Source organism: Corvus cornix, chromosome 27, assembly GCF_000738735.6.
Source record: "Corvus cornix cornix isolate S_Up_H32 chromosome 27, ASM73873v5, whole genome shotgun sequence".
NCBI classification, from domain to species: Eukaryota; Metazoa; Chordata; class Aves; order Passeriformes; family Corvidae; genus Corvus; species Corvus cornix.
The window spans coordinates 2,355,338-2,375,180 of NC_046355.1; the positions used below are offsets into that span (position 1 = coordinate 2,355,338).

Below are 19,843 nucleotides of genomic sequence, written 5' to 3' on the forward strand. Positions count from 1 at the left end.
GGGGGCCGCGGGCCGGGCGGGTCAGCGCGGGGCTGCAGGGCCGGGCAGGCGGGGCCGTCAGGCGCGGCGGGGGCAGCCCGGGGCCTTCGCGCGGCCCCGGCGCTCCGGCAGTGGGAGCGCGGCCGTGGCAGGGTCGGGACTGTCGCGATAGAGAGAGCGGCCCTGCGGGCGGAGCTGCTCGTCACCCAGCGGGGCTGTCGCGACAGAGCTAGGGGCTCCGGGGCCAGCGGTGTGTCAGGGCCTGGGGGCGCTTCGCGATAGGGGAGAGGTTCCCAGTTGCCGTCCACGTGCGTGGCCTTTAGGCTGTCACAGTGGGAGTCTGCAAGGCAGGACTGTCACGATAAGATCGGGGTTGTTGGGCCGGTCCTGGCAGCGCTGTTGTGACAGAAGTGGGGTCCTCGAAGCCATCGCCGGCAGGGCTGTCCCGACAGGAGGGGTCCCGCGCCCCGGGGATGGATCCGGCCGCAGCGCTCGCGGCGCTGGAGCGGGAGCTGCGGGCGGCGCTGGCGGAGGACGAGCGGCGGCAGCGGGAGGGCGAGGCCAAGCTGCGGGCGGTGCGCCAGGGCGTCCCTGACTACGGCCAGTTCAGGTCCGGGGCTCGGGGACTGGCCCGAGGGGGCCGGCGGGGCCGTCCGGGCTCGGGAGGAGCCGGGAACTCGTTTGGGGCTCCGGAACCCCTCAGGGTCTGAGCTCGGAGCTGCCCCGGGAGGGGCTGGAGCTGATGGCCCGAGCACTGATGATGGGGGACTCGAGGGGCAGCAGCTTCGGGATCCCTGGAACGGCCTCGGGATGCCCGGGACAGCCCCGGCTCCGAGGACAGAGCCCGCAGGCGCGGACGCTCGGCCGTGGTTGAGATTTGTCCCAAAACTCCTCAGGTGGCCCCGTGGGGGCTGAGATCTGTCCCTGCTCTGTGGCCGGTCCCTGCGGTGGCCCGGCTGTGGCCAGCAGTGGAATGGCACTGTCCCCTCCCCAGAACACTGTCCCTTCTCCAGGACACTGTCACCTCTTCCCATTCCCACCCCCAGCCCCCGCCTCTCCCCACACCCCCCCCGGCCGTGCTGGGAGTGCAGAAGCGGAGGGTGACGTGTCCCTGTGCCCTTCCCAGCCCGTTCCTGCTCCCAGTGCTGTCACTGCTCTGTCCAGGGGGTTGTGAGCAGGTTGGGATGGCAGGGCTGCTCCACGGGGGCAATGCCAGGAACTCCCAGTGCCCTCCAAACTCCTGGATTCCCTATGGATCCATCTGGGGACTCCCAGTGTTCACCAGAGCCCAGGGTCCATCTGCAGATCTGTCTGGGACGCCGAATGCCCACCCAAGCCCTGGATCCCCTATAGATCCATCTGGGGACTTCCTGTCCATTGACATCCAGGATCCACAGGCAGATCCAGGACTTTGACCACACTTGGGAGACATTCTGGGACCAGATCAAATTCCATTCATGGATTCACATCTGTCTCACTCAGCCATGCCACCTGATCCCTGAGAAGCAGGAAAACACTTTCAAGTGGCTTCTCCCCCAGACATCTTGCCAGTCCCTGTGATGGGATCCCTGAGGGATTTTAGGCTGGTTTATCCTTGTGTTGGTAAGGGCCTGCTCCTGCAGCCTGTCCAGCCCCTCAGGATGATCCATACAGCCCAAAGTCAGAAATTGCCTCAGAGAAGCAGCTTGAAGCCCCAAAGTGTTCTCTCTTGCCACGTGTCCTTCCTGTCCCTGTTCCCTGTAGGGAGATTGTGCTGGCCTCACACCTGAAGCCTCTGGAGAAGAAGGACAGGCTGGGACAGAGGAGGAATGTGCTGTGGAATCCCTGTGCAGCCCCGGCCGAGGCAGTGCCCGCCTGCGCTGTGGAGATCCCACAGGTGAGGAGGGAGAGGCTGCCAGGGCCTCGTCCACATCTGGAAATGACTTGGGAATCATCTGGGTGTTAATTGGAATGCAAGGGTTACCCAGGACTCACTCTGGGGGTGAGCCAGCCCTCCCGGGCCCCTGGAATATCAGGGTTTGGATCAGCACAGGGTGAGGCTGGGCCCCTTCAGGAAGAGTCTGCTCCATCCCTGTGGGAATGGAGGCCTGGCTGCACACCCTGGACCCAGAGCTCCCAGTGCCTCCCATGGTGGCCAGGAACAGCCTGGGGGAGCCGTCCCTCCTGGCTGGGAGCAGCTCCCAGCAGCTGCAGCCTGGGACCCAGGGCCAGGGCTGTGCACCAGGATCTTCCCTGGAACAGCCTCTGGCTGCAGAGATTCCCTGAGCACAGCTGGTGCTTTGCCCATGGTTTAGTGATCATGGAAAAGGGCTGGGCTGGGTTAATCCTGCTGCCTGACGAGCTCACTGAGTCCCTCAGTGGTGGGAAACAAGGACAGGACGTTTTCTGTCCGGGTCATTTGTGATTGGAGTCACCTCAGTCCTGCCCTGCCGTGGGCTCTGTCCATGCTGGAGTGTCCTGGTCACCGGATGTTTCCCGTGGATGTTTCCCATGATAATGCAGTTTCATGGATTGCCTTATAAACAATCCCATGGATTGTTTATGATGTTGGATTTCATTGACCTGTGTTTATTACAGGATCTTTTGCAAGTCTCCTGGGTAGCGTTGTGTTTCCTTGGACTGAGCAATGATCTCCCCAGGCAAATCCTGCTCCCAGTCCCATCAGCACCAGGCTCAGATCTCCAGAGCTTTTCCTGCTGTGCTCAGCCCCAGCTGATGTCCCTTTGCCTTGTTCCCTGGCTATAGAAAAGCTGCACATTTGCCTCCTCCTTCAGCTTGTGAATCAGTGATCCAGCAGGGATGGGCTCAGCAGTTAATTAGAGCTGGTATAAAATGGGATTTCCTTTATCTGGGAATGCCACTTGGAGCTCAGCTCTCAGCCTCTGCTCTGCCACAGTCCCACCAGCCGGGTGGTACCAGACAGGTACAGGGCATCTGCACATTTTCTGGGGTTTGCATCGCCCACCTTTCCTCTGCCACTGCCCGGGTTTGTCTCTCAGTGCTCAGAGTGTTCCCTGCCCTGCCCCCATCTCCACGAGATCCCTTCCCAGGCAGTGCTGGTGGATCCAGGCTGGGCAGAGGGTCTGACTCTGGCTGGGGTTGGGGCACTCCACGGCCATCTGTGTTCACAGTGGGTGTCACATCTCATCCACACTTCCCTTTTCCCCCTGGAGTTCCCTGGTTTATCGGGGCTCAAGGCACCTGGTATTTCCTTGTCTTCCTGTTTTCCCCCTCAGCAGCTCCTTTTGCTGCCCAAGCCCCTGGTAAAAACATCTCGACTGTCCATGGGCTGATCAGGGGGAGGGGATCAAAGTCTTCAAGAGGGAAAAAACCAAAAGGAGCTGAGTGACTCCTTTCTCCTTCAGGAGCTGGATCAGCTGCCCACAACCGCCGCGGAATTTCACAGAGATTGGCGCAGATGCTTGAAAAGTGGGACAGAGAAATACCAGTTTTTGCTGGAGCTCGGAGGGGAGGCCTTGGGCAGGATCTTCCAGGCTGATGTGGGCTTTGGCCTCCTGGGGGAATTCCTCACAGTGCTGGCAGAGAACATCCGTCCTGGAGACAGAGCTGCCATCCTTCAGATCCTACAGAGCCTGGTGGGCACCAAGCGCTTCGGGCTGAACGTGGCTCTCCTGAGCCAGCCGGAGAAGGAGAGCAGCCGGGATTTGTTCAGGAAGCTGCAGAGCAGGGATTGTCAGGCTGCTGGCCAGCCAGGCAGCCCGGCCAGCTATGAGGCAGGGGGAGAAGCCCATCCCGTGGAGACCCTCTTGGAAAAGGAAACCGAGGAGGAGAGGACAGTGGTGGAGCTGATGAAGTGTTACCAGGTCAGTTGAGGGAGCAGGAGCACCAGGATTGAGCAGAAACAGGGTAAAAGAGGCTCATAAGAAACTCAAAGCTTGCCTTTGGCATCACCCAGAGCACAAGTTCTGCACAAATAAAATTTAGCTCCCAAGCTGTGGTGCTGTGATCTCTGAGCAGGGTGTCCTCACGGATGGGTACGGGAGAGTCTCTAGGATAAGGAGAAAACAGAGGGAAAGAAAACATTGGGTGGCAGTTTTGAAGGAGAACCCAAACCCAGATAGTCCCTTCCCTCTTCCACCCCTGTCCATGGTCACTGAGGGGATTTAGGAGATGTAATCGATGACAGTGACAACTGTCAGGTCCATTTTTTTCCCAAACCCCGTGCAGCAAACAGCAGAGTCACCCCAGCAGACTGGAACCACCTACTCCCACCTGCCCTGGAGAAACCACCAGGCACCTGATGGCAGCATCCAGGTTCAGCTCCAAGGCCTGGCATGGGAATACTGGGCTTTGGGGCACCACTTGAGGGGACATGTGTGTCCCTGCACTCTGCTGTGCTGCCATTCCTCCTGCCTTTGCACACTGAGGGCAGCTGAGGGCTGGAGATTTCAACAAAAGAAGATCCTGGAGTTACTCAAGGTCGGGATGGAGGATTTTGATGCTAGAACAGCCCTGGCACAACAGTCACAGCTCTGGTGGCAACAGGCACATTGCTTGAGTGGTCCAAAGCTCAGTGTGAGGATGTCAGGGCTGGGAGCAGCCTGCTGCATCCCCACCTCTTGGGAAAGGCAAAATCTCTGGGGCTTGGTGGGAAAACTTGGGAGAAATGCATTAGAGCAGAGATTGAATGGTGACAGGATGGGGCCGTGAGGGCCACCGGGACCCTTTCCAGGTCAGCCAGGTCATGGTGTGACCTGAGCTGCCAAGAGCTGAGCTGAGGGGCCAGGCAGGGTCTGTGATGAGCTTCATCATCATCATCATCTTCATCCTCACCCATGTGGGCATCCAGGAAGGGAGCAAACATGGGTATCATCATCATCATCACCTTCATCATCATCATCCTTGCCCATGTGGGCACTCAGTCAGGGTCTGTGGAGAGCAAACATGAGCTTCGTCATCATCATCTTCATCCTCACCTGCATGGGCATCCAGGCAGGGTCCACAGGGAGCAAACATGAGCATCATTGTCATCATCATCATCATCATCATCATCCTTGCCCATGCCGGCCGCTGCTGGCAGGTGCCCAGGAACCCGTCCAGGCTGGAGCACACTCCCCACGGGGCACTCAGACACCCCGGTGTAGGTGCTTTGGGGGGTTCGGCAATCACGATGGGCGCCAGACTGTAGGAGCTTTGGTGTGGGTCGGACGGTCGGGACGGACGGGGATGAGAGATCTCTGAAGTCAGATCTTGGGACACATGGGGTTTATTGCAAAGGGCGTGGGTATAGGGGCACTGCTTAGAGCTGCCAGCTGCAGCTCTGAGCAGGCCCAAGAGAGCAAGAGAGTAAGCGGGTAAGAGAGAGAGAGAGAGAGAGAGCAAGAGAGGAGAGTGAAGAAGAAGTAGTAAGAGTGTGTAAGAGTGGAATGGTGAAGTCTTGGTTACAATACAATAAATCATCTTCTGTACTGAATATTCTAATTGTCACTAACCAATCTAATACAAGATACAAATCCTATAGCATTTACATACAGCCTATAAGAGTTCTTATATTACCATAGAGTGTTACATCTTAACTTCTAAAAACTACTCTTTGGACCCCTTCTGCTGAGCTAGTAGGGTCTGCTCTGACCCTTGGACCTGCCTGCAAGCAGAGGGTATTGTTCAATCAAGAGGGGATTACCTTCAGTCGGCCATACCATTGTTTTCCAGTTGTTCAGTAACTAAGATTTGGTATTTCAAAAGTGGCTTTCATTTCGATGTCGCCTGGCTTTCCTGTTTCATCTTCCCCAACACCCCGGACCATCCTCTCATTGGAAATTCCCGATGTTCTGGCCACCAGCAGTCAAACACTGCCAAGTCCCCGCTCTGCCTCCCCTCGGGGCCGGAGTGGGACAGCAAGGACTGGTGTGGGAAACTCACTGTGCTGGCACAGCTCAGTAGGGACAGGCAGGGTTTGACACAGCCAGGGTTTGCTCCAGGTGGGATTTCACAGCACCAGGATTTGTTCCTGGCTCTGCCGCTGGTTGGCAGTGGGGGTTAAAGCTCAATAAAGTCCTTTTCAAAAGAAAACTTGGAACTGGTGCAAGATGTTCTGGCCAAACTCTGTAGAGTTCTTCATCCGCACCAGTGATTTATTAGCTGTTTTTCTAAGAGGCTGCTAAAAACATCCACCAAACTATTTTGATCCAATTAATACTTGCTTTTCTCACCCTTTTTTGCCTTGTTTTCCTTGTTGAGAACTGTGTGTCCCAAACCCTTGAGTGTTCCTTTTGAGCTCCTCAGCTGGAGCAAACCTTTAAATTTTTGTTTAAGTATTTTTCTTTACTTTTGAAGGAAAAAATATTTTTCAAATTAATCTGGTGATTTTCTTCAGAAATGGCTGCTTTCAGGGTGTTTTTAACTCACCCGACTCAGCGCAGATTTGGGAGTTGATGTCTGTGCCTGACAAAGTTGTCTCGAACATCCCCCAAAGGTGGTGACATCTCTGCAGGGTTTCGGTGACACTTCATCCTCAGCACGGAGCAGGATCTGCCCTCCAGGCTCATCTCCTTTTTCTGAGAATGTGGCTTGAGGATTTCAACAAAAATCCCTCTGTCCAGGAGGGCACGGAGGGTCCCAGCGATGCTCTGGCACTTGAACCGTGTCAATGATGTGCAGGACCCCAAATCCACCCTCAGCCCCAACAGCTGCAGCCAATGCCAGGAGCTGCAGCCTGGGCTTGTGTGGGGAAGGAGCTGGGTTTGAGGGTGAAGAACCCCGAGCAGCTCCCTGGTTCCCATCCCGGGAAGGGGCTCTCTCCCACCCCACTGCCGGCTGTGGGAGGTTATCCCTGCACCTCTCCTCACCCTTCAGTCCCTCGTGGGTGTTGGCCCCTGGAGTGTATCCATGCCCCAGGGCTCAGCCCTGAGCACATCCCCCTGTCCCTCTGCAACATTAGGATTGGTTTGGGCTCCCAGAGGTCCCCACTGCCCAAAATCCCCAAATCCCACGGTGCTGGCTGTGGAGAGGTGGATGCAGGCACGACCATGGAAGCTCAGTGTGTTCATTAGCTTTATTCTCATCCCGAGCTGCGGCGGCGTTAGTGCATTAATTCAGTAGCAAGGGAGGCTGCTCCTGGTGTCCCAGCCCAGCACCATCCCCCTGCATTCCCGCCCTGGGCACCACCCAGGGCTCCCATAACACCTCCTGCCCTGGGAATGGCAGCTGTGGGACTGGGTGCTGTTTCTGGAGTCAGAGCAAAGCTGCTCAGCGCCTGACCCTGGGGGCGAGGGGACAGAGGGGACGAGGGGATGGCACCCAAGGGCAGCTGTGTGCTCATCCCAAAGGCTGGCAGGGCACGGGAAGTGCTGCTGGGTCATTGTTCCTATGTCAGGTGGCATCAGGCGGGTCCTGCTCGTGGTCAGTGGCCGAGGCGAAGGTGGGGACGGAGCTGCGGGCGAGCACCGGGCTGGGCAATGGCCCTGGGGGTGTGTGCTGGTCTGGGGGAGGACGAGTGGGGGACAGGGCCACATGCAGCCCAGGGACAAGGGATTTCTTCCAATCCCATCCTGAATGCCCATGGAGGGGGTGGGCTCAGGCTCTGTACAGGGCAGGGACTTGGCTGGGGCAGCCCCAGTCCCCAGTCCCCAGAGCCCCTGGCTCCCAGTGTGACCCCCAAGTGACGAGACTCCCCTGTCACTCCTGGGTTGCAGGTGGCACCTCGTGCTGTGAGACCCTCACAGGGGCCCCAACACCTTCCTCCTCCTCCTCTGCACCCCTCTCCTGTCCATTTTCACCTGCGTGGGACTCCCCAGCCACAGGGCCGTTGGTCACCCTCACCACGAGCCACTCAGGTCTGTTTTTTCCCCACCAGTGTTGGGGACACCTTGGTGACAATCACCCAGTGGGATCAGGACAGCCCCGTGGCTCTGTGCCAGGAGAAGTCCTTGAGGCCACTGTGTAGCCCCCACAACCCACCCCAAACACCCCAGCACCCTCAGGAACCCCTCCTGATCCTCATTTTGTCACCCCTTGACACCATCCCAAGAGCATCCTGCTTCTCCACCCCCCTCCTCTTCCTCCACCCCTGCCTCTCCATGCTCCTCTTCTTCCTGCCCCTGCCTCCCAGCTGAGCTCACCCAGTGCTTGGTGACAGGGAAATGTCCCTCTCCAGCCGGTACCTCGCACCGTGCATCCCCCCCACCCAAGAGTGCTCAGGGACTGGGTGCACTGGGGAGATCCGGGGAGGTCTCCCAGACCAGAGAGTGGATGCAGGGAGATGCTCTTGGCACCATCGTGTTGTCTGACGGTGCACGGAGATCGAAACAGGACAGACTCCCTCCCTGGAGACCCAGGATGCGGCAGGAACGGCTCACCCCGTGCCGTGGGAATGCGGCAGCATCCCGGCGGGGAGCTCGGCTCCGCCCGGACCCGCTGGACTCCCCCGGGTGCTGCCCGCTCCGACGGGTGCTCTGCTGGCTGCCAGCCCCTACCGGGGTGCCACCGGGCTCTGGGCACGGGGGCAGGTGGGAGAGGCGAGGGGTGCACGGCAGGGAGGTGCCCCCGCCGAAGCGGCACCGGTCCCTCCCTGCCCCGTGCCCGGCCCGGGGCTCCTGCGCGGCAGCGGGCGGGACCTGCGCGGCTGCGGCTCCCCCGCCCTACGGCACCTCCTTGTGCTCCTGCTTGGACTCCTTCAGCACCTGGGGGTGGAGGCAGAGGGACTGTCAGCCCGGGATCGGGCTCTGCCACCGGCTGAGCCTGCCTGGGCTCTGAACGAGCTTGGGGACAAGGACAGGGATAAGGACAGGACGAGTTTCGCTATGAGCTGCCAACCTCAGCTCTACCATGACCCAGAGCCGGATCATGCCGTGCTCTCAGGGATCACTGGCTCCCTGCCTGGGCTGCTCGTGGGGCTCGGGGGTGGTGGCCCCATGTGCAAGTCCCCTGGGGACACCCTGTGGGGAGGTGGGGATGGAGCGTGGGTGACACAAATGAGGATTTCCCACCTCTCCATCTCGGGTCTCCACAGTTTTGACCACGATGCTCCTCTTCACATGGGCTTCTGACACGGATTTGGTGTCCAGGCTGGTCTCTGGGGGACATGGGCAGGACAAGGCAGTGACGCCCTGCCCAGGGTATGGCCCTTCCAGCCACACTCAAGAGGAGAAGCCCAAAGGAAATGGATTGGGCTGGAAACCCCTGACCCATGAGAGACAGAAGCCCTGGGGACACAACCAGCCTCAGGGACAGGATTGGCCTCAAGGACATGGTTGGCCTTGGAGATGTGGCAGGCTGTGGGATCTGATGAGTCCTGGGGACACAGTTGAGCTGTGGGGACAATTGGGGACATTTCTGGCCTTGGAGATGTTGTTGACCGTGGGGACAGGTGGCTTTGGGATGTGATTGAGCTTGGGGACAGGGTTGTCCTTGGGAACACAGTTGTCACTGAGGAACACAGTTGGCCTTGGGGATTTGGTTGTCATTGAGGACATGATGATGTGATCAGTCTTGGGGACAATATTGGCCTTGGGGACATGTTCAGCCTTGGGGACATGGCCATGGCACCCTCCTCCCCCCACCCTGGGAGAACCCAGGAGCCCCGGTTCCCTGAGATTCAGAGAAAAACCTCCTGATCCCTCTGAATGGGGCAGGGGTGGCCAAGGTGGCATCTCCTGCCACAGAGCCCCCAGAAACCACCCCTGTTTGTGCCACCATCCTGCTCCCCCTTCCCACGCGTGGGCACAGCCTCACCTCGGATCTGCAGGTTGGAGAAGCTCTGCACAGGGATGGTGATCCTGTGGGGCACCGGGAATATTGGGAAGAGCATGAGGTCCTGCTGCCCCCCAGCTCCACCTGCCTGAGGCTGTGGCAGCAGGGCTGGAGGATGGTCCCCAACCCAGCCAGACACCCCAGAGGGACCACGAGGACTTGGGCTTGGTTTGGGGCATGGCTGGGCTGGGGTGAGGGGCAGGATGGAGCCGTCACCTGCTCTCCTCGCCCTCCAGCAGCTTGCGGTACGTGGCAATCTCGATGTCGAGGGCCAGCTTGACGTTGAGCAGGTCCTGATAGTCCTGCAGGTGCTGGGCCATCTCCTCCTTGAGGCTGCGGATGTCCTCCTCCAGCCGCACCACCGTGTCCTGGTAGCCGGCCGTCTCCAGGGCGTAGCGCTCCTCCAGCTCCCGCAGCTGCCTCTCCAGGGACTCGTTCTGGGGGGCCACAGGGAGCCGTGACACCCTCCATGGCCACCTCCTCCCGGGAGCTGGGGGCTCTCCCCAGTGCCCATCCATCTCCCACCCTTGGGGACCCCTGGCATTGGCTGGTGGTCCCGCCAGGGAACCCCCTGGGGGTGGCAGCTCCCTGAGGCCGTGTCCGCTCTCTTGCACCCCACGGCTGTCACCTACCGAGCCCCTCAGAGCCTCCAGGTCACAGGTGAGGGCCTGGAGCTGGCGCCGGTACTCGTTGGCCTCCTGCTTTGCCAGCCTCAAGGCTTCGGCGTGCCGGGCGGCCGCATCCGTCAGATCCGCGAACTGGGACAGGGGATGTGTGCCATGGGGGGGGACCACAGGGCAGGGCTGTGCTCCCGTGGCACACAGTGTGGGAACACAACCCTGCTCTGCTCTACAGCAAGGACATGGCCCCAGGAACACGTGGCAAGGAGAAACATGCTTGGCACAAGCGGGGACAGCAGAGCTCCCAAACCCCGCACACCACCGAGGAGAACGACCCAACCCCTGGGTGATCAACCCCGGCCCCGAGATGGTGACACCCTGGGAGGGGGCAGCCAGGCCACCCATCCGTGGGGCAAGCAGCTCCCACTGCACCTTGGACTTGTACCACTCCTCGGTCTCCTGGACGTTGCTGGCGGCCATGGCCTCGTACTGGCTGCGGATGTCACGCAGGGCGGCCGTCAGGTCCGGCTTGCTCGTGTCCACCTCGACGTGCACCCGCTGCCGGGCCAGCTGCTCCTGCAGCTCCCGCAGCTCCTGTGGGGACAGGGGGGTCAGGGCAGCCCCCTGAACCCCGGGACCCCCGGCCCCAGAGCGGGGTTACCTCCTCGTGGACCTTGCGTAGGAAGGCGATCTCGTCCTGCAGGGTCCCCACGCGCCGCTCCAGGTCCAGGCGAGCCAAGGCAGCATTATCCACGTCCTGTCCGTGGGGGGACAGGAGGGACTGTCCCAGCTGGCCACTGGGTCTGCTCTGTCCTGAGCTGCCTGGTCATGTCCATTCCCTCCCGCTCCCACCCAGCCCTGCCTCTCTCTGCCCATCACAGCATATCCCAGTCCCTCACTGCCTCCTCCTGCCATTCCTGCCCATCCCTGCTCCACAGCTGTCCATCTATGCCCTCCCCATTCATCCCTGCTCCATTCCTGTCCCATACCTGCCCATTGTAACACATACAGGTCCCTCAGTTACTGCTCCTGTCCATCCCTGCTACATCCCTGTCCATCCCTTCCTGTCCCTGCTACCTCCCTGGCCATCCCTACCCCATCCCTGCCCATTCCCCAGGGAGGCCAAGCTGGGAGCTGAGCCCCCGGGGTGCAGGTTGGGGGATGCAGGATCTGGCCCCTGCCCTCACCTGCCTGTAGGCAGCCAGGTTGCTCTCGGCCTCCAGCCTCAGGGTCACCTCATCCTGCAGCCTGTGCCGGAGCAGAGGCACAGTTGCACATCTGGCATCATGGCTGGGCACAGCCCATGGGCAGAAGCCCCTGGGCTGACACAGCCCCACAGCACCGGCACCCCCCAAACCCAGGTCAGCTTGTGTGCCCACCCTGCACACCCCTCACCATCCCACACTGTTCTCAGGGGTCACCCATACTCTCATCACAATCCTGGTGCACGCCTGTCCCTGGTCCCCAGGGCTACCCTGCTCCTGTCTCAGTAGCCACTGTGACCCCTGGGTACACCCTGGTCTCCATCCTGGTCCCAAGGGTCACCCTGGTCCTTGTCACCACCATGGTTCCCATCACCAGAAAGATCCTGGTCACCATCCTGGTGTCCATCCTGGTCTCTGTTGCCATTTTAGTTCTAGTGGCCACCTTGGTCCTGGTAGTCACCCTGACCCCATCCCAAGTGGGCCACCCTGGTCCCCAGGGTACCCCAAGCCGGACAGTGCCTTACTTCTGCTGGAGGCTGCCGAGGTCCTCGGCCAGGTTGTCTCTCTCCATCTCCAGCCGGGCCTTGGCGGTGGCCAACTGCTCCACGCGGCGCCGCAGGTCCCGCAGCTCCTCCTGGTAGATGTCGGCCGTGCGCGAGGGCTCCTGGTCCCGCGCCTGGTTCAGCTCCACCACCAGCACCTTGTTCTGCTGCTCCAGCAGCCGCACCTTCTCGATGTAGCTGGCGAAGCGGTCGTTGAGCTCCATCATCTCCACCTTCTCGTTGGTGCGCGTCTCCCTGAACTCCGAGTTGAGCGCCGAGGCCAGCGAGAAGTCCATCTTGCCCGAGCCCAGGCGGGGACCCAGGCGGGGACTCAGCTGGGTGCTGCGGGGTGCCCGGAGCCGGCCCGGGGGGCTGGCGGCGAGCACCCGGTACACGGGGATGGAGGGGCCGAAGCGGCGGCCGTAGGAGGACAGGCGCCGGCTCTCCATGCCGCAGGGATGGGCGCGATGTGCCCGGCCGGGGGTTTTTATGGAGCCCGGGAGCCCCCGTCCCGCCGGCTGCCCGGAGCTGGCCCCCGGCCAGGAGCCAGCGGGCCGGCACGGCGCCAGGCTGTGGCGCCCGGCGGGGTGGCTGTGCCCTGGCGCCCAGCCCGGGCACCGCGGCACAGCCCCTGCCCACCGCTGGCCCCCGCACCGGGCACTGCGGGGTTTGGGGAACGCGCCAGGCTGGGGACAGAGCGGTGGCCACGGGCACCCCGTGGGTGGGGGCTGCGTGCGAGGCTGGGTGCGATGCCGTGGGGCACTGGGGGCATATGCTGGGTGAGAGATCTGCACACAGAATATTTGTGAGACCTGCATGTAGAGATCTACACACCTGTAGAGAGATCTGCACAGAGAGATCCACACACATGTAGATCATGGAGACAGACGCACAGAGGGCTCTACAGGAGGGATGCCCACACCCCCACTCGAGCACACACACACCTGCAGGGATGCACACACGTCTCTGGCCATGCCCACACGCACCCAGCCCTCCCTGCCCTGTGCACACACACCCCACATGCAGGGCACACACACAGGTGCCTCCCTTGCACACGGGTGTACACACAGAGCGTGCATAGACACACAGACAGTGTGCACAGACACACAGAGCATGCACGGACACATACAGCATGCACAGACACACAGACAGTGTGCACAGACACACAGAGCATGCACGGACACACACAGCGTGCACAGACACACAGACAACGTGCATAGACACACAGTGTGCACAGACACACAGAGCATGCACGGACACACAGACAACGTGCATAGACACACAGTGTGCACAGACACACAGAGCATGCACGGACACACACAGCGTGCACGGACACACACAGTGTGCACAGACACACAGCGTGCATAGACACAGACAGAGCATGCACGGACACACACACAGAGCATGCACAGACACACAGATAGCATGTACGGACACACACAGTGTGCACAGACACACACAGCGTGCACAGACACACAGACAGCGTGTACAGACACACAGACAGTGTGCATGGACACACACACACAGTGTGTACAGACACACAGTGTGCACAGACACACAGACAGTGTGCACAGACACACACAGCGTGCACAGACAGACAGTGTGTACGGACACACAGAGTGCACAGACACACAGACAGCGTGCATGGACACACACACAGTGTGCACAGACACACAGACAGCGTGTACAGACACACAGACAGCGTGTATCCCCCCGCATGAGCCCTGGCACAAACAGCTCAGCACCAGCCCCCAGAGCCCATCACCCCAGCCTGGCCATGAAGGCAGGCTACTAACTAAGGCTGGCTGTTAATTAAGTGGCTGGAACCTCCTAAGCCCTTCCCATCCCAAGGGGTCTGTGGAAGCACTGGCTGGTGGCCCTGGAGCCCCAGTCCCCATCCCAAATCCGCATAGGTGTTTGTCCTACACAGCTGAGTGTGCGTGGCCGGGTCACTGGCCACACATCCACTGAGTTTGGGGGGCCTTTTGCCCCTGGTGGCACATGGCAGGGGGCGGTGGTGGCCAGGACTGGGTGCCAGGGGCTTTCCACAGCAGCTGAAAGGGGCTTTGTGCAGAGCCAGAGCCGTGGCACAGCCGGGAGAGACCTTTGTGCCAGGGCACGGCACTGCCGGGAAGCACCGGGGGTTGGATCCAGGGGCGGGCACGGGGCCACCGCCAGCCCTGTCCCTCCCAGTCACAGCATAAAGGCCACAAACTGGGGCATGGATGGGTCTTGGGCACGGCCCGGGGAGGGGATGGGGGTGCTCTGGGGACATGGGGACATCGAGCGACACGTGGTGGCACCAGGGTGGGCGCCCCGAGAGGCAGCTGGGGTGAAGCTGGGAGACAGGGGGGTCCCTGGGACTCTGCTGCGGGGACAGGGACGGGAGCAGGGATGGGCACTGGCCTCGCCGCTGGCAGTAGATGGCAGCCGATGGCCGGGAAAGGCTCCTGCCTGCCGTAGGACGAGGACACCCCGCGGGACCACGGCCACCAGCACTGGGCCACCAACAGTGGCCAGTGGGGAGGGCTGTGGCAACGGCTGTGTCCCTGTGGGTGCAATCTGGGGAGACCCAGAGCCACTGGGGACCATACTGGTGGGACTGGTGGGACTGGGGCAGCTGCCACGTCCTTCTTTAATCCCCAGAAGCTCCCTGCCCCCAGCCAGCCCCGTGTCCCCCCGGCTGTCCTGTGCTGGTGTCACCAGCGACAGGGGTTGTGCCCACAGAAATTCCAGGTTTGGGGCACCTACACATCCCCTCGGGACTCCTGTGTCCCCAGCCAGAGCGGTGGCATCCCTGGAGACACGAGCTGTGTGACAGCTCTGGTGACAGGGAACCTCCCTCCCTCACAGCGGGGTGCAGGGGGGACAGAGCGGGGGCTGGGGAGCTTTGGGGTCCTGTGGGGGCACCCGCTGCTCCCCGGGGATTGATTCTGTCCCGGCTCCCACGCAGCGGGATCAAAGCAGGGGAAGCTGCCACTGCCGGCAGCGGCGGGAGGCAGAGCTGGGCTGTCCTCCTCCTCCTGTTACCCGGCCCCCCTTAATGAGACGAACTGGGAGCGGGCTGGGAGTTCTAATTGGGAGCTTCCAGGCTCAAGGAGACAAAGGTGAGATCAGCTGCTGCCGGGCAGGGAAGGAGCCAGGAGGAGCCGGTGACCCCGGCCCCGTGGGACAGCAGCACACGCGGAGCTGTCCCGGTCCCGGCCCTGCTCCTGCCACTCGTGGTCACCACCGAGGGTGGCTGTGAGGAGCTGGTGCAGGGAACCAGAGGTGGCAGTGCCAGAGGTGCCCTGGCTCGGCAGCAAAGGGGGTCACAGGCGGGGTGGGAACACTGGTCCCTGGGTCGGGTGCCTGGAGGTCTCTGTCCCAGGGTGGGGGTGTCACCAGGGGGGCAGTGATGGGGTTGGAGCAGGGAGGAAAGACAGAACAAAACCTCTCCCCCATCACTGTACAGTGCCAGGTACCAGGAGGGCAGGTGGCTCCCCCACCCCTCGCCTGCACTCTGGGACACTGAGCAGGGTGCCCAGAAGAGGGTGCAGAGGCACCCACAGGACCCAGGGACAATGGAGATGTGGGGAAGCCACAATGGAGCCCAACCCCAGAGCAAGAGCCTTTTCTGGGCCAGCTCTGCTGGGAGCTGCTCTTGAACCCCAGTTCCCCACATGGGAACTCCTGTGGGAGCCCAAAGGCGAGCTGTAAGACAGTTTTGGGGGCCAAAAGGGGGTGCAGAATAATTGGGGAAGCTGTGGTTTAAGGGGGTGTCAGGTTGTGAGAGGGCAGAAAAGGGAGAGTGTTGTAGGGGAGGCTGTGGGAGCCTGAAGGAGGTTCAGGCTCACGGGGGTTCTAAGGGGGCACTGCCCGGGGTTGGCACAGGGAGGGGAGGAAGCAGAGCCCAGGGGGTCTCTGAGGCCTCTCCCAGCCTGGGGATCTCTCTCCACCACTGCACCCTCCAGCTGAACCCACCCCTACCTCAAGGAGTGCATGAGGAACCAGACCATTGGATCTGGAGCCGTGTCCTCTGGCAGCTCCATGACCCCATCCCAAGCAGCTGCAGGAATGGGGAAACACAACAGCAACCCCAAAACACACAGCCTGAAACTGTTCTGTGCCTCCACCGGTGCTGAGAAGAGCTGGGAGTCCTGGGGACAGGGGGGTATGGAGGTGCCTCCTGGCTCCTGGCTGGCACAGACGTGGCCTTGAGCTGCCACGGGCCCGCAGAGCTGCCGGGTGCCTCGGCCCCAGTGCCCGGGGCTGCTCGGCCTCGGGGTGTCCGGCTTCTGTGTCCAGCGGCTGATCCGGCCCCTGCCTGTTCTCCCCCAGCCCACGTCACCAGAGCAGCTCCTGGACATGTTGGCCAAGGGCAACAAAAACCGGGCCCAGCGTCACACCAAGGCCGACGCCACCTCGTCCTGCTCCCACGCCATCTTCCAGGTGAGGGCTGCTGCCTCTGGGATCGCTGCCATTGCTGCTGGAAACGGGGCTGCAAAACTGCCAGGACCAGCATCCCAGGGCTGTCCCCCTGAGCACTGAGCTGGGAATTTCACTCCCCAGGGGCTCTGTCCGTGTGCTCTCTGTTTTCTCGGTGCAAAGCTGCCAGTGGATTTCAATTCCAGCCAGGCCCTTGCCCGAATTCGCAGGGCTGTCACGGCTGCCTGGGCAGACGGAGGCTCTGGCTGTCACTTCAGCCCAAGCCTGGTGCCTCGGCCCTGGCTGCTTGCAGGGGAGGAGCTCAGGTGTCTGGATGCTTTTCCAGCCAGCTCCCAGCTGGGCTCGTTGTTGGGTCCTGGATTCCTGCCTGCACGAATCCCTGAGCTTTGCTGGAAATCTGCCCTTCCCACTGCCAGCTCTGCCTCCCAACAAGAAAACCACAGGCTCGAGAGGATACAGGAGCAGTCCTCAGCTTCCAGCACCTCTGTGGCAGCTCCAGTCCGTGCAGGGGTTGCTTCTGGTGGGGCTGAGGGGATTACAGGGCAGTGGGGGAAGCACGTTTGATTCTACTGGGAGATTTTTAGGGATTCAGAGGAGAAGGTATGGAGCAGTGCTGCCAGGTGAGTCTTGGTGCCTGTGTCCCTCTTGGCCTGCACCAGCCCTGGGCTTGGCACCCACAGCCAAGCTGGTGCCTCCCTGGGGACACTGTCAGGCTCTGTCTGGGGGCTGAGTTCAGTGGCAAAATCCACAGGGAGAGTCAGGCCTGGAGCTGCCTCTGTGCGTGAGCCCATCCCGGCTCATGCTGTGGCTTTGGGTGCATTTGTTGCCCTTCAAGGACCCAACCAGCTGTACCCTGCTCCATCTCTGAGTGTGGGAGATGCAGATTGTTTTCCATAGCTCTGTCCCTTCCTGCCTCCCTTCCTGACTTTGCTTCTCACCATCATCTCCAGGTGTTTGGCTTACCATCATCAACATGGTTCAAGTGCTGGAGCATTGCTGGGACCCACAGTGCCCTCCTGGACAGCAGGATTTCTCCTGGGAATGCTGAAATCCTCAAGTCACACCCTCAAACAAAGGAGATGAGCCTGGAGGGCACATCCTGCTCCCTGCTGGGACCCTGCAGAGATGCCATCACCTTTGGGAGACTTGCAAGATAACTCTGTCAGGCACAAACATTAACTCCTAATTCTGTGCTGAGTTGGGTGAGTTAAAAACACCTCAAAAGCAGAGACATTTCTGAAGAAAATTGCCAGATTAATTTGAAAAAATGTTCTCTTCCCTTCAAAAAGCCAAAACCAAACGTTGAAAAAAATGTTGAAACCAAAATATGTGAAAACTTCACACTGGAAATTCCCAATGTGAGGGTGATCCAAGGTGTCCGAGTGTCCTGTGGGGGAGCTGCTATAACCTGGCCGGTTTCCTGAACGCCTGACAGCAGCAGCGGCTCACGTGGATGAGGAAGAAGATGCCGGTGATGACGGCAAAGCTGATGCCCACAGCCCTCATGACGAAGATTGACTCGGGGTCAGTGGGGCTCCGCTGGCGCCGGGGCTGGAAGGTGACACTGAGCTGGAAGCCGGCCACCAGCTCGCCCTCCCGCCAGCAGAAGTAGGTGGCTCTGTCCCTCTTGCTCACTCGCTGGAGGTGCAGGTGGTTCCCGTGGTCGATGAAGACCCTCATGTGCTTCCTGACCCCCACGAGGTAGTGGGAGCGGTAGAGCCGGACAGAGCCTTTGTCCCAGGCCACGGCGTGCTCAGGCCGTGCTCCCGGGCATGTGATGACCAGGTCACTCTGGGAGGGCTGCCTGTGGTACTGGATGGGGACACGGGGCAGCTGGGGCTTCTTGCCCAGCTTGTACACGATGTTGGAGATGGACTGCACACCCTCCTCGGGGACTTCCTTCTCTGGGCAAGGGGCCAGGCAGCTCCGGATGGCCACCTCGGGGCTGCGGAGGTGGATGAGGCGCCGGAAGTGTGCGGGCACGGCCCTGGAGCCGCAGGAGGTGACGTTGGGCAGTGCTGTGCGGTACCGGGGGTTCAGCTGGGCACTCTGCACATAGCAGAGCCCGATCCGCCGCTGCTCACCCCGCACCCCGCAGCGGTCACAGCTGGTCCAGTCCCAGAAGGTGGTGAAGAGAGTGAATTCCTTCTTTGTGTAGTCCTTTTGGACATGCTGGTCGTTGTCCAGAAAAGCCACTGTGATCTGCCTGGTGGGCTGCACGTCCACGTCGTAGCCATAGAAGAAGAGCCCTTCCTTGGTGCCGCACAGGTAATGCCCCGAGTCCCTCACCTGGGCTCGGAACACAATCAGACTGAACATGCGGATGCTGAAGCGCTTCAGGAGGTCGCTGCCCGTGCGGACGTGGCTCGAGTCCACAACCACGGTGCCGTTGAAGTCCGTCAGCACCGTGGTTTCATGGCTGTGCAGGTTCTTCTGGAAATACCAGACAACAGAGGAGGCCTCCTCGGGCTTGCACCTGCAGGGCAGCTCGAAGGTCATGTCCGCCAAGTATGCGGCATTCTCGAACATCAGGAAGGCGGGACACGCCATCTTCTTGAACACATCCCCTTTCTTCTCAATGGCAAAGGCCTGGAGAACAACCACCAGGGAGAGGAGAATGGCAGCTCCCAGTAGCCTCGTCCCCATTGCTCCGGGTGGTCTCTGGTCCAGCAGAACTCACCCAGCCCAGCCAGGGATCTGCTGGGAGCATCCTGCCCTGAAACAGCCCAGCCTCTGTCACCCACTCTGGAACCCACCTGTCCCCAGCAGCTCTGGAGCATTGTCACCCATGGCCCTGGCAACAATGGAGCTGAGCTGGGAACAGTGGAACCCCCAACATCTCATCGTGGTTTGAGTTGGATGGGAACTTAGAGAGGATCTCTAGTGCAGATCACCATCTTCATGGCTGGTGCCGTCAGGAGGGTATTGGCTTTTGGGGCAGTGGGCTGTGCCTTGATGACTGGGGCCTGTTAGAGAGGGCAAGAGAATCTTCGACCATGGGCTGGCCCATCTGCTGGGAGGGGCTTTACATGGAAAGGCTTGGGGAGTGGTTTCCAAAGTGGCAATGCTTGTGCCACTGCTTCCTCCTGGGGAGGAGACCAGGCCAGCCAGTGCAGCCTGATGTTCCTTGGCTCAAGCCCCACCAGTGGTGTGTGTGGCTGTGGTGAAACCTCTCACACCCCACGTGGTATCTGGATCCCCTCTCTGAAGTGCCAAACAGTCACAGCACGAGGAGCAAACAAGAACTAGAAATGTGGATGTGCAGCGGCAGGGCCACGATCACACTGCAGTGACAGAGACACAGTGGGACAGCTCACACGCCTGGGATGTTGGCATGGATGGCCATGGCCGTGTGTGC

At 60.7% G+C, this 19,843-nt stretch overlaps 3 protein-coding genes across 3 annotated transcripts; 1 reads left to right on the forward strand and 2 right to left on the reverse strand.

Moving 5' to 3' along the window:
• Positions 1 to 90: 90 nt before the first annotated feature.
• On the forward strand, positions 91 to 3,931 carry CCDC103 (coiled-coil domain containing 103). The gene is made up of 3 exons (XM_039565877.1): positions 91 to 589; positions 1,723 to 1,855; positions 3,345 to 3,931. The coding sequence occupies exons 1-3, from the start codon at positions 453 to 455 to the stop codon at positions 3,810 to 3,812; spliced, it is 738 nt and encodes a 245-aa protein (XP_039421811.1). The 5' UTR covers positions 91 to 452; the 3' UTR covers positions 3,813 to 3,931.
• A 4,270-nt stretch (positions 3,932 to 8,201) lies between these two features.
• Positions 8,202 to 12,526, reverse strand: LOC104698521 (glial fibrillary acidic protein). Its single transcript, XM_039565861.1, has 9 exons — positions 12,040 to 12,526; positions 11,498 to 11,558; positions 10,972 to 11,067; positions 10,743 to 10,904; positions 10,323 to 10,448; positions 9,907 to 10,127; positions 9,673 to 9,716; positions 8,928 to 9,013; positions 8,202 to 8,621 (listed from the first exon to the last, which is right to left on the reverse strand). The coding sequence occupies exons 1-9, from the start codon at positions 12,504 to 12,506 to the stop codon at positions 8,580 to 8,582; spliced, it is 1,305 nt and encodes a 434-aa protein (XP_039421795.1). The 5' UTR covers positions 12,507 to 12,526; the 3' UTR covers positions 8,202 to 8,579.
• Positions 12,527 to 17,886: 5,360 nt separating this feature from the next.
• FAM187A (family with sequence similarity 187 member A) lies at positions 17,887 to 19,131 on the reverse strand. Its single transcript, XM_010413906.4, has one exon. It carries the CDS (start codon positions 19,129 to 19,131, stop codon positions 17,887 to 17,889), a length of 1,245 nt encoding a protein of 414 aa, XP_010412208.2.
• Positions 19,132 to 19,843: the final 712 nt, after the last annotated feature.